This window comes from Schistocerca americana, chromosome 3 (assembly GCF_021461395.2).
Source record: "Schistocerca americana isolate TAMUIC-IGC-003095 chromosome 3, iqSchAmer2.1, whole genome shotgun sequence".
Lineage (NCBI taxonomy): Eukaryota > Metazoa > Arthropoda > Insecta > Orthoptera > Acrididae > Schistocerca > Schistocerca americana.
Window position 1 is genome coordinate 592185841 of NC_060121.1, and position 12941 is coordinate 592198781.

Genomic DNA, 12941 nt, shown 5'->3' on the forward strand with positions numbered 1-12941 from the left:
TCACCTACACTTGACATTGAACATAGCTGATTTCAGGTGTCACCATAGGGACTGGATTCAACGATCCTTCCTATTTAAGAATGTGTGAAATACTAGTTCATCTTCTCTCTCTCTCTCTCTCTCTCTCTCTCTCTCTCTCTCTCTCTCTCTCTCTCTCTCTCCCCCCCCCCCCCCCCCTTTTGAGTGAAATAATCATGACATGACTTTTTGCACATGTTGTGTTGTTGTGGTCTTCAGTCCTGAGACGTTTGATGCAGCTCTCCATGCTACCCTATCCTGTGCAAGTTTCTTCATCTCCCAGTATCTACTGCAACCTACATCCTTCTGAATCTGCTTAGTGTATTCATCTCTTGGTCTCCCTCTACAATTTTTACCCCTCCACGCTGCCCTTCAATGCTAAATTTGTGATCCCTTGATGCTTCAGAACATGTCCTACCAACCGGTCCCTTCTTCTCGTCAAGTTGTGCCACAAACTCCTCTTCTTCCCAATTCTATTCAATACCTCCTCATTAGTTATGTGCTCTACCCATCTAATCTTCAGCATATTGTCTCTGAATAGGCTCTGCCCAGCATTGTGTTCTCTCAAGCAAATTAATGAAAGTAACTTTCTAACTCAGTTTTTTGTTAAACATATGGCACTTTTTTCCTTTCTTCTTAAGAATCTTACACATTTCCATCAATACTTGATTCCATACATTCATCAATGAAGTTATCCGATTATTCACAATTTAAGAGCAGAACAATTGAAGAACATGATACTCTCTTACAGAAATAACATTTTATCTTGATAATAGCATAGAGAGTCTTTCTTATAGCCAGTAGCTATTGACTGTAATACAGGCACTCATGTTTTCGTATGATCATCACTGATGGACCCCCCCCCCCCCCCTCTCATAAGCCATGCTCATGCTCCATATGTAACAAACTGCATATAATCACAAATTTGTGGCAGAAGGGCTAGCAACTATAGTTTTCGCTCATTAGCACTGAGGAAAAACTGTCCTCACAGTACACATCTAAACAACTTTAATCAGTGCCAATTAAAATTACGCTAAAAGTTATTTTCTTATTTTTTTAAATTTTTATTTTACAAGTCTAATCCTGTAGGACCAAACTGTGGAGCAAGTCTCCAAGGTCATGGGACATGTCACTGCACGAAATTACAACAGAAAAGTAAAAACAGAAAAAAAAAGTTTATGAATAAAAAGAGACTAGCCATAAATTTATGTTAACATAATCAACAATATAACACAGGAATCAGTTTAATCTTCAGGGAATTCCTCGACAGAATAGAAGGAGTGACCCATGAGGAAACTCTTCAGTTTAGATTTGAAGTGCATGGATCACTGCTCAGATTTTTGAATTCTTGTGGCAGCTTATGCAAAATGGATGCAGCAGTATAATGCACACCTTTCTTGACAAGAGCAAAGACAGCGCGATCCATATGCAGATTGGATTTCTGCCTAGTATTAACTAAATGAAAGCTGCTAATTCTTGGGAATATGCTGACATTGTTAACAAGAAATTATAGTAATTCACGAACTTGCACCACTTATTGCCCGAACTGCCCATTTTTGACCCAAAAATACTCTTTGTGAATGGGAAGAGTTGCCCCAATATACAATGCCGTCAGTCATAAGCGAATGAAAATAAGCAAAGTAGACTACTTAATTCAGATACTATTCTAATAGTAAAAATGGCTGCATTAAGTCTTTGAACAAGGTCCTGAATGTGGGCTTTAGATGACAGTTTACTATCTACCTCAGCACCTAGAAATTTGAACTGTTCAGTTTCACTTATCATATGCTCATTCTGTCAAATTAAAATATCAGGTTTTGTTGAATTGTGTGTTAGAAACTGCGATTTAACATTAGTTTATTTTCTACATGCCATGAATTTATGTCTTGAACGGCACTATTTGAAACAGTACCACTTTGCACATAACATCCTTTACTACCAGGCTAGTGCCGTCAGCAAATAGAAATATTTTAGAATACCTGTAATACGAGAGGGGCTTATCATCTACATAAAAAAAAAAAAAAATGGAAAAGGAGTGGCTCCAGGACTGATCCCTGGGCACCCCACATTTAGCAGTGTCCCACTCAGACCCAGACCCCACATCATAGCCATTCACAATACTGTGGAAAATCACCTTTTGCTCTCTATTATTAAAGTAAAAGGTGAACCAATTGTATGCTACTCCCTGTATTCCATAATGATCCAACTACTGGAGCAACATTTTGTGATCACCACTTATGCCTTAGTTAAATAAAAAAAAAAAGGGTGCCTAGTGTTCAAAACATATCGTTTAACCCATCCAGTACCTACAGAGAAAAGAGGGCATAGCATTTTCAGTCATTAAACCATTTCTGAAACCAAACTGTACATTTGATAGCAAATTATATGAAATAAAATGATCAATTATCCTTATGTACACAGCCTTTTCAATAATTTTAGCAAACACTGAGGGCATAGAAATAGTTCTGAAATTGTCTCCATTATCCCTTTTTATAAAGTGGCTTTACTACTGAGTACTTTAATCACTCAGGAAACTAGCCATGACTTACAAATATGGCTAAGTACAGGGCTAACATGTGCAGCACATTACTTTAATATTCTGCTAGATACTCCATCATATCCATAAGAGTCCTTAGTCTCCAATGATTTAATAGCTGACTCAATCGCTCCATATCAATATCACAGCGGAGTATTTCATAAATCTGCCTTGGAAGGGCATTTTCGAAGAGAGAGATATCATTCCCCGCAGAAATTAAGTTTTCGTTTAATTCACCAGCAATATTCAGAACGCGATGGTTAAATACTATACATATATCCAACTTATCAGTAACAGAAACATTTTTTGCTATGTACTGACTTTATACCATCGACCTCATGCTGCTGACCAGACACTTCCTTCATGATTGACAATCTCGTTTTAATTTTATCCTCTGAATTATCTACTCTATTTGCATACCACATACTCTTTGCTTTCCTAATAACATTTTAAGTACCTTACAGTATTGTTTGCAATGGCATACTTTAGCGCAATTGTGACTACTTTTAAAATGTTGGTGTACTTCCCATATTGTTCTACACGATATCCTTAGCCCACTAGTCAGCCACCCAGGCTGCCTTTTACTGCTAGAATCACAATGTTCAGCTTTCAAAGAGCATGAGAAATGTGTGAAGGAAAGCATTATATTTCTAATCTATGTTATTGGCACTATAAAAATCCTGCCCACACTTGTTCCTTAATGAGGTCTATGGGCACTGGATTAGCTTTTATATATAAATTTGTGGATCAAGGTCTGGAAGGCCTTTCACCCTTTTACTAACAGAATGCCCATCTAGTAATGAATGAAAATTTGTCTATGGTTGTGGTGCTACTGTTCCCCTGTATCCTGGTTGAAAAAAAATACAGTCTGCACCAGAGCATACAAAATTAATATTAAAGTCGCCACATACAGCAAATTTTTGCTACCTCCTATAAAGTGAACCAAGAACCCTTTTATACAGCCTGTAATCTTAGTTACGGAATGCAAAATAGGAATTGTCACCGGACTTCAATTTAATATTCCTTAGATTGCACATACACTCTGTTTTTGCTAAACTATTTAGTAAATGTTACATCCTTTACAGCAAGGCAAAGCTGTGAAGTGTCCCTTGTAATAGTAGTAATGGAATACAGAGCTCTCTAGAACTAAACCAAAATGTCAAGTTTGTTTAGTGAAACTACTACTTGCATTTCTTTCCTTTCACTTTCAGTTTCACTTCACTGTTTAATAGGAAGCAGATATTTAGGTAGTGTTAAAAACATGTCTATTTAAAAACTGTGAACATGTCCCCAAAGAAAAAAAAATACTTACTTTCTATACTTCAGAAATAGGAAAAAATTTCAAGTACACTAAAATTAATTCAAAAATAACAATATAATTATTATCTGCAAGATTAAAATGGATACTGTTTCAATCTGTGACGGTGACTGTTCAGGGCATCTCACGAAAGACACCCAGGAGGGGTCCACAGCTCGCGCAGCATGGCCACCTGCCTCCACACCTGAATCTCTGATACTAATCTGCCGGTAGCTGGCTGTGTGTGCACTTCCCCTGAGTTAAGCATAAACAAGGTTGCCATTTGATTAACTTAAGCTTACCTTTATTTACAGTAGGTCCTCAAAATGATGTCCCTCTGTGGACTAAGAGCAGCCTAACATCTTCTGAGCACATTAGCAAACAGTTGCCGAAATCTGGGAAATGACTAGACGAACCCTGCCTTCCAATTCTTCAAGTATGTGGGAATTGGTTGCATACACCTTCTCATTTAACAGTCTCCAAAGATAAAAATTACAGGGTCTTACACCTGGAGAACAAGGAGGCCAGTCAACTATCCTCTATCAAAAACACTTCATATTGGTGTCGTAGAAGCACTGGCGGTGTGTGGTCTTGCATTGTCCTGTGTGAAATAACTGTATATATTTTTGTTAGGCGTTAGTGATATGGATGCAGGATGTTGTTCAATAGCTTTCATAATGTATCATTTAGTGGAAAAAGATTGGTCCAACAATTTGTCTTGAACTAATTGCACACCACACTGCTGTTTTCACATTATGCAGAGGTTGTTGATATAATTCATGAGGATTTTCAGAGCTCCATTGTCGACTATTCAGAGAATGTAGGTGCCCTGACAACTACAGCCATGCTTCATAAGAATAAAAGGCATCTCAGGATCAACCTCTCCATAGTGCATGACACTGAGCAACAGCATTCGAGTTCCTCAGTTGATGCACTACCCGTTAATTTGTATGGTTTCAGTTTCAGTTTGTGCAAAGCTCTGTGAGCAGATGCTCTTTACACATTAGTCTGAAGTGCCAAATGGTGCAGAGATTTTCTTAGACTTCTTTCCAAGGCCTCCCCTATCTCATCTACTTTATTTTCGATTAAGATACAAGGTTCTCTAGGCCTTTGTGAAACACAGATCCAGTCTCTTGAAATTTCTTCACTAACCTGCACATCGTCGCATCATTGGGAACATGCACACCGTGAAATTTTCATATGAATTCAAGCTGACATTCCACATACAATTCTGATTTTTGCATTGTTCAACTCAAGAAACACCCGTTGACCCTTTGTATATACCATACCAAATGGAAACTCAAAACAAAACACCCAAACACTCAGTATAGAAGACACATGCACAGTTTTTCTGTCTGAGGGCCGGTCCCAGTGACATACAGGCAGGGAAAGCCCTGGGCTCGGCACAGTCTGCAATACTGACATCTAGCAACAATATTTGATGCAATTAAATTTGACAGAAAATTTAAAAGAAAACACAGTACTCTCAGTTGCACAGTGTAGAGGGCACACGCAAAATATTGGTGACCTGTGGACCCCTCCTTGGTGTCTTTCGAGACATCCTGTACCTACTCTCTTTAAGAGTAGAAAATTACAAAGACATTACATATTCTTAAGTGAACAGCACAAAGTATTTTATTTATTATTTTTTTAAGCATCAATTCCATCAGGAAAATTATAAATCTTGAACATATCAAAGTGCTGTAAAATAGCTAGGTCACCTGGAGAGAATCCAAGATATTTTACTACACTTTATAGAGAGAGAAACTGTCAGAAATACCTCTTACCTGTATAGTATGCCATACAGTATTTGAACCCAAGCATTTGTTAAACTGGTTTTGTTCAAGTTGCAGAAATTTGGGAAGGAAAGTCACTTGAGGTTCATGACCTAAAAATATCCCAAATATTTAACTATTTGAAGGATCACAAGATGCAATGGGATATGAAGTTGAAGTATAGAGCTCTAGAAAAAACTAGCAGTCCAGTATTACATAACAAGTAGGCATTGTTCAATTCTTTTCCATGATGAAAGTTCAAATGGTTCAAATGGCTCTGAGCGCTATGGGACTCAACATCTTAGGTCATAAGTCCCCTAGAACTTAGAACTACTTAAACCTAACTAACCTAAGGACATCACACACACCCATGCCCAAGGCAGGATTCGAACCTGCGACCGTAGCAGTCCCGCGGTTCCAGACTGCAGCGCCAGAACCGCACGGCCACCGCGGCCAGCCATGATGAAAGTTCTCAGCGTTAAAAATTTTCAGTACTCAAAAATAATAAAGAGTTACACAGAAAAATGGGAACTTTTGAAATGCATAATGGCAGCCATATAAAGTTGACAAAATTGGAGAACAGGAACCCTGAGCTGTAAACAATCTCACCATTTAGTATTTTTGGATCTGTGGAAAGGTAAACAGTATGCTTTTGCCACAAAAATACAGAAAGATGATAGTTTGAAAGTGCCCAGAGAGAATTCTGATGTTTTTCCATCTTAGGGTGTCATATTTGGATTTCCTCAAAAGAATAGAGAAACTTGCATTAAAAAATGTGAAGAGTCTGGATATGCTCTAAGAAAGGAAACCAACAGGATGACCGAGAAGTGCTCATATTCCACAGAATATCGAATCTGTAGGCGTTTCAGCCTTACGGAGTTCTCGGCATTCAGTTCACGGGCAAGCAACTGCTGGCAGTGTGTCCCAAGAGTGTGTTCACCGAATTCTCCACTTTAATTTAAAATTTCATTTGTACGAGCTACAAATCACGCAAAAACTGAAGGATAATGATTACCATTTGTAATTAGAATTCTGTCAGCAAATGATGACAAACATAAAAGGTAACAATAGATTTCTAGACAAGCTGTGGATGTCAGGTGGGGCCATGTTCACCTCACATTTCACAAATACGTGGAACTACCATTACTGGGCAAAGAGCAACCCTAATGAAGTTCACAAATGCCCTTTATAGATCAGCAAGGTGACGGTATGATGTCCAGCTTCATCGCAAGGGTCACTGGACCTTATTTTTTCAAAAATGAACAGCAGATCACATTGACTGTCACTTTGGATCAGTAGGTCAAGATGTAGCAATATTTTGCTGCATCTGCATTGAAAAATATTCCACAACTTTAAGAAACATGGTTTCAACACGATGGTACAATGTTGCATGCTGCAAGGCAATCAATGGCAGTTGCGTGAGAACTAAAACTTCCTGACAGATTAAAACTGTGCGCTGCATCGAGACTTAAGCATAGGACCTTTGCCTTTCATGGGCATGTGCTCTACCGCCTGAGCTACCCAAGCATGATTCATGACCCATCCTCACAGCTTTAATTCTGCCAGTACCATGTCTCCTACCTTCCAAACTTCACAGAAGCTCTCCTGGAGACCTTGCAGGTAGGTAGGTAGGAGATGAGGTACTGGCAGAATCAAAGCTATGACAATGGGTTGTGACTTATGCTTTGGTAGCAGTCGGTAGAGCACTTGCCTGCGAAAGGCAAAGGTCCCAAGTTGAAGTCTCTGTCTAGCACACAGTTTTTATCTGCCAGGAAGTAGCACATCAGCATACACTCCGCTGCAGTGCGAAAATGTCATTCTGGAAACATTCCCCAGTCTGTGCTTAAGCCACGTCTCCATAATATCATTCTTCCAGGAGAGCTTCTATGAAGTTTGGACGGTAGGAGACAAAGTAATGGCAGGATTAAAGCTGTGAGGATGTGCTGTGAGTCGTGCTCCGTCTGGTACACAGTTTTTATCTACCGGGAAGTTTCATATCAGCATTTACGCCACTGCAGAGTGAAAAATGTCATTATGTGTGAGACCTGTTCAGTAACTACGTCATTTCAAGAGTCGGTGATTTTCACTGGCACCCAAGATCACTGGATTTGTCGATAAGTTATTTTTCTTATGGATCTACCGTAAGAGTCAGTGGTACATGAATTGGCCAAGAATATCAGATGATAATGAATTAACGATTGGTCCACCTTCGTGCAGGTAAACAAATAATTGTTTTGTTTTATCACCCTAAAATGTTTCACAACAGTTGTGGCATCCTCAGTGGATTTGTTATTATTTCCCTTTCATTTTACACCGTGTGTCTCTTGTGGCCGCCAACCAAAATCAGCCACTGGGGTAAATTAATACACCAAGTCATCAGTGTAGTATTTTGCTAGACCTTAGCTGTGACAAGTTTGTTTTTTTATACTTAAATGTTTCTGTGTCACTGTGCTGGACCCACATTTCAGTGCATCCAAGCCACGACAACATAACAAGCAAGAGAAAATGTTCAGCTTAACACACAAAAATACATTTGGTACATGAAAACAAATGTGTCACAGCTAAGGACTAGCAAAATACTACAATGACGACATGATGTACTAATTTAGACCTGTGGCTGATTTTGGTAGGCAGCCACAGGACACACATAATGTAAAATAAAAGGAAAATAATAAAAAAACCACTAAGGATGCCGTAACTGTAGTGGAACACGTTTGTGTAATAAAACAAAACAATACTATGTGTACTTCCAAAAATGCACACACATCCTTAATTCATTATTATTTTTCTGCACGCAAGTGAACAGAGCTCAAAACTCCAATATGATAATACGGATGAATTGAAACAAAGAATTCAAGATGAAATGCCCAGTATCCCAGCTGAAATACTATAGTACTCAATGAGGAATCTTAAGAGCAGATTGGAAGAATGCACACATACAGGAGGACACCATCCAAAGGACAAAGTATTCAAACACAGATAATTTGGATTACTCTCTCTTAAATGGCAAGTTGTAGTGGTTTAACTGCCACCAATAAAAATTTTTTTGTTAGATTTTTTCTATTTTTATATGGTGTTTCAAAAGTTACCATTTTTTGTGTGTCACCCTGTAGGTTGTGCTAATGCAAGTCTAAGCTGGTTATAATAATGGGTGAACCTTGGAGTAACATGAGAAATAATTACACTACCGAGTTTCACTTCTGCACTAAATCAATAAAAAATCTCGCTCAAAAAGTACGATACAGCAGTGCAGAATGAACTGGCCATGATCTTCAACTACACATTTTTGGGAGCTGAGAGACCAAGTTTTTGCCATAGTCTTGTCCATCAACATATTAGATACACCATGTTCCAACTTGTAGTTGTCTTCCTAGTAGACAACACTGACTGTTTTTATAGATGGGCAATCTGAATAATGGCATGTATCATTATCGTGTAATAAAAATATTTGAGACCGTGTTGTGGTAATATCAGGCAACACCCCCTTGCTATGTACATGTACTTTCTGTAAGATTCGTTGTGCTATTATCGTGTAGTAAAAATATTCGAGACCGTATTGTGGTAATACCAGGCAACACCCCTTTGCTATGTAGATGTACTTTCTGTAAGATTCGTTGTGCTATTATTGTGTAACAAAAATATTCGAGACCATATTGTGGTAATATCAGGCAACACCCCCTTGCTATGTACATGTACTTTCTGTAAGATTCGTTGTGCTATACAACATGGCATGTCAAAAAAAGAGCATACTACAAACAACAGTATTTAGTTCACTTTCAGAATGACAGAACTTCTGGTGCTAATACAGGTTCTTGGTAACAAAATGGAACATCCCTATTAATTACGCTGAATTTTAAAATAAACTAAAGATTTTGTTACTCTAATAATTGCTAAGGACCTGCATTTTAAAGGCACCACTTTCATAAAATGTGAATGGAAAATAAATTTCAAGTTAACTGGAAAATAAATTATTTTTTGATAACAGAACAGAATGTGATATTGATATTTGCCGACTGTGACTTCTGGCAAGATATTTTTCAGCTATCTCAATCCAGATGGCTTCTTTTATTTTCTTATGACACCATCACAACAAATTTTACAATGCAGTAATCATCTGATGACGAGCTCTGGTTGGTCAACACTGGTTACTGCATCGTGAAATGTTTTAAAATGATTTTATTGTAACTAAATAAAATGTATACATTCATTCACATAATCTCTACTGTCATTGTCATTTTTTATCTGAATGTATTCTTCCTTAAGCTGTGTGTGTGTGAGGGGGGGGGGGGGGGATGCACTACAGAGAAAAATTTAAATTACAATTGGAATGAGTGTAATTTGTTGGCTAAAAGTCAAAATCACACAATGGAAGCTCCAGGTTGGGAGTATAAACAATATGGTACCATTGTCCGAGCTGCTGGAGATGGTAGTCGTGTGTGAGAGGTGTGATTGCTTGTGGGAATGAATGTGTGTATGTGTTTCTTTTTCTGATGGTGGCTGTGGCCGAAAGCTAATATGTAAGTGTCTTTTAATTGTGCCTGTCTACAACTTAACATGTCACCTTTGCAGTAAGTACCAATCTATCTTTTCCTTACATTGTTGCTAAAAGGTACTTATGTATATTTTTGGAATATGTGGTTTTTCTATCCAACTTCACAAAAAGTAAACTGATATGCAGAGAAGAACAGATTTACTAGACTGGTTGTGAATTCAGATAAATACTACATTTGGCTGTCATTTTCTGAATTGTCAATAAGTTAACCACAGTAATCAGTTTATGGAGGCTTCTATTCTCAGACAGGCACTGTCAACCACATTTCCTATATCATTTGTTAGCTCCTCAAGAAAAAGTTTCACAATAATACACGTTCAATTTCACTGTGACTTCCAGATACTTAGAGCTGTACAAGTAATTATGTTGTAAAATCTTATTGATAGCTTCATCTTATTTCCATAAGAACTTAGCAATACTTTTTTTTTTCAGGCCCTAAGGGGTCACAACATTATAGTTTTTAGTAACCAGACCAAGCACCTAGGTTTATTATTCAACTTCTTGCTGGAGTTTCACCTTCTTCTTTTTCTTCTTTTTTGGAGGTTCAAGAGTAATGTCTCCATTTTCAACACTAGCATCTGTAAAGGAAATGTAAATTATAGAAGCTCGCATTAACTCTTTGGCAAATATCTTTGTGATGAATTTTAACAACTTTACTATAGAGTCCACAAGACGAGTGATTGGTATTGACAGTTCGGACAGACACATGGCAACACTGTTGAACGTGGCTTACGGCACTCCGCACCTGGTCTCTACTTGTACATATTCTCTAACAGCAGAAAGAAAAGCGTCAATGACATGGTTGTATTTGTACATGTGAATTTATTTACAGTTGCTACTTGTAATATATAAGCATGAAAAGTTGAAGAGAGCAATTTAGTTTCGAATACGTTGAAATACCATAAAGTTATTTGTCAAACTTCACAATAGAAATGAAAATGATTTCCTCAAATCGTTGAACATACGCAGTTTTTGTTTCCGCTGTTGAATATTAGCAATATTAATTAGTTCTACAACAAGTGACTGCATAATTTATCAATATATTAACAGTTATAATCTGAAGATGGTACTCACAACATGATGATAGATTGATGGCAGACTCGGTCTTTACGTTCTTGAGTGTGTTGTAGTTATGCTAATGGAAAATCACCACTCTCATTACTGTCAGAATCTGGTTTAAAATAGTCTTCATCAGCACTGCTCGAACTATCACAGCTCTCTCTCAGTTGTATAATTAAATTTTCTACGCATTCTTCCGTGACAATGGTATGGAGGAAGCTAAACATTTTCATGAAGGTGGCTTTTAGCAATCTTACCAATTACATATGTTGGAAATTGTGGTTTCTTTTGTGTGACAATTTTGGGTATTTCTGCCTTCTTCATATCTTCTCTGAAATACACTTTTCATCATTTCAGCCACCAAATAATACTGTATCTTCTTTTTTCTTTGCCAAAGTTGGTGTACTACTGTGAACAACAGAATGATAAGGGGCATTGTCCATGATGATCATTGATAGACTTGTCACATTCGTCATAAGTGATGTTTCGAACCACTTTTGAAAAGCCACACTGTTCATCTCTTCTTGGTAATCACATGTGTTTTTTGAACAAAACATTAACAAGCAGTTTGGCACAAAACTAGCCGATGTACCTGCTTGTAAAACAATAATTAACCCTCCTCTCCCAAAAGGCGCTGCCATGATCCCCTTGGGCATTCCATCACTCCAGCCTTTGTGTAATGAACAGCTGGCATTAACCACATTTCATCTAGCCACACTATAGTTTCGAATCTCACAGTCATAATTCTGCATAGAAATCTGCACTGTCATGTGACTACATCTGGCCTTTCCATCAATATTTTGTGTCTGTTAAACACTGAATATCTGACATTGTACATAATGCATATTAGCTTCCTACAAAATTATAATCTTTCTGAAGTGACACAAGTAATTTAGATAGAATAGAATGTTCTCTTCTCTTATAATATATGAGAAGGAAAGATGCTGAGTCGCAGATAGGCACAACAAAAAGACACTCACAATTAAAGCTTTCAGCTAATAAGACCTTTGTCAACAATAGACACACATAAGCGCACACATCTCCCCTCCCCCCCCCCCCCCCCCACACACACACACATGCAAATGCAACTCACACACGGAGCTGCAATCTCAGGCAACTGAAACCACAATGCTAGCAGCAGCATCGGTGTGTGATGGGAGTGGCGACTGAGTGGAGTAAGAAGGAGGCTGGGGCAGGGGAGAGGGAGCAATAGTATGGTGGGGGTGGTGGACAGTGAAGTGCTGCAGGCTAGACTGAGGGCAGCACTTCACTGTCCACCATCCCCATCACACTATCCCTCCCCCTCCCAGCCCAAGCCTCCTCCTCACCCCCACCCAGTCGCCACTCCCATCATGCACTGGTGCTGCTGCTCGCAGTGTGGTTTCAGTTGCCTAGACTGCAGTTTTGCGTGTGTGTGTGTGTGTGTGTGTGTGTGTGTGTGTGTGTGTGTGTGTGTATTGTTGACGAAGGCCTTAATGGCCGGAAGCTTTAATTGTGAGTGTCTTTTTGTTCTGCCCACCTGTAACTCAGCATTTGTACACTATGGTGAGTAAAATCTTTCCTCCTCATATATTGTACATTCCATCCTGGATTTTCGATGGTTTGATTTGCTTCTCTTGTAATAGCCATATATATGATGACAAACAGTGTCTTTCTCAAAATCGTTCAAAGCTGTTACTTGCTTCTTCCTCTGCCGCTTCTTTC

The 12941-nt window shown here is 38.4% G+C and overlaps 1 protein-coding gene across 1 annotated transcript in view; it reads right to left on the reverse strand.

Moving 5' to 3' along the window:
• Positions 1-10299: 10299 nt before the first annotated feature.
• LOC124605454 (nucleolar protein 56) overlaps positions 10300-12941 on the reverse strand; it is an 84549-nt gene continuing 81907 nt past the window's right edge. Inside the window, exon 10 of the mRNA XM_047137139.1 lies at positions 10300-10756. Within this exon, the coding sequence (XP_046993095.1) occupies positions 10668-10756 (89 nt within the window). The 3' untranslated portion in view covers positions 10300-10667. The remainder of the gene's footprint in view (positions 10757-12941) is intronic.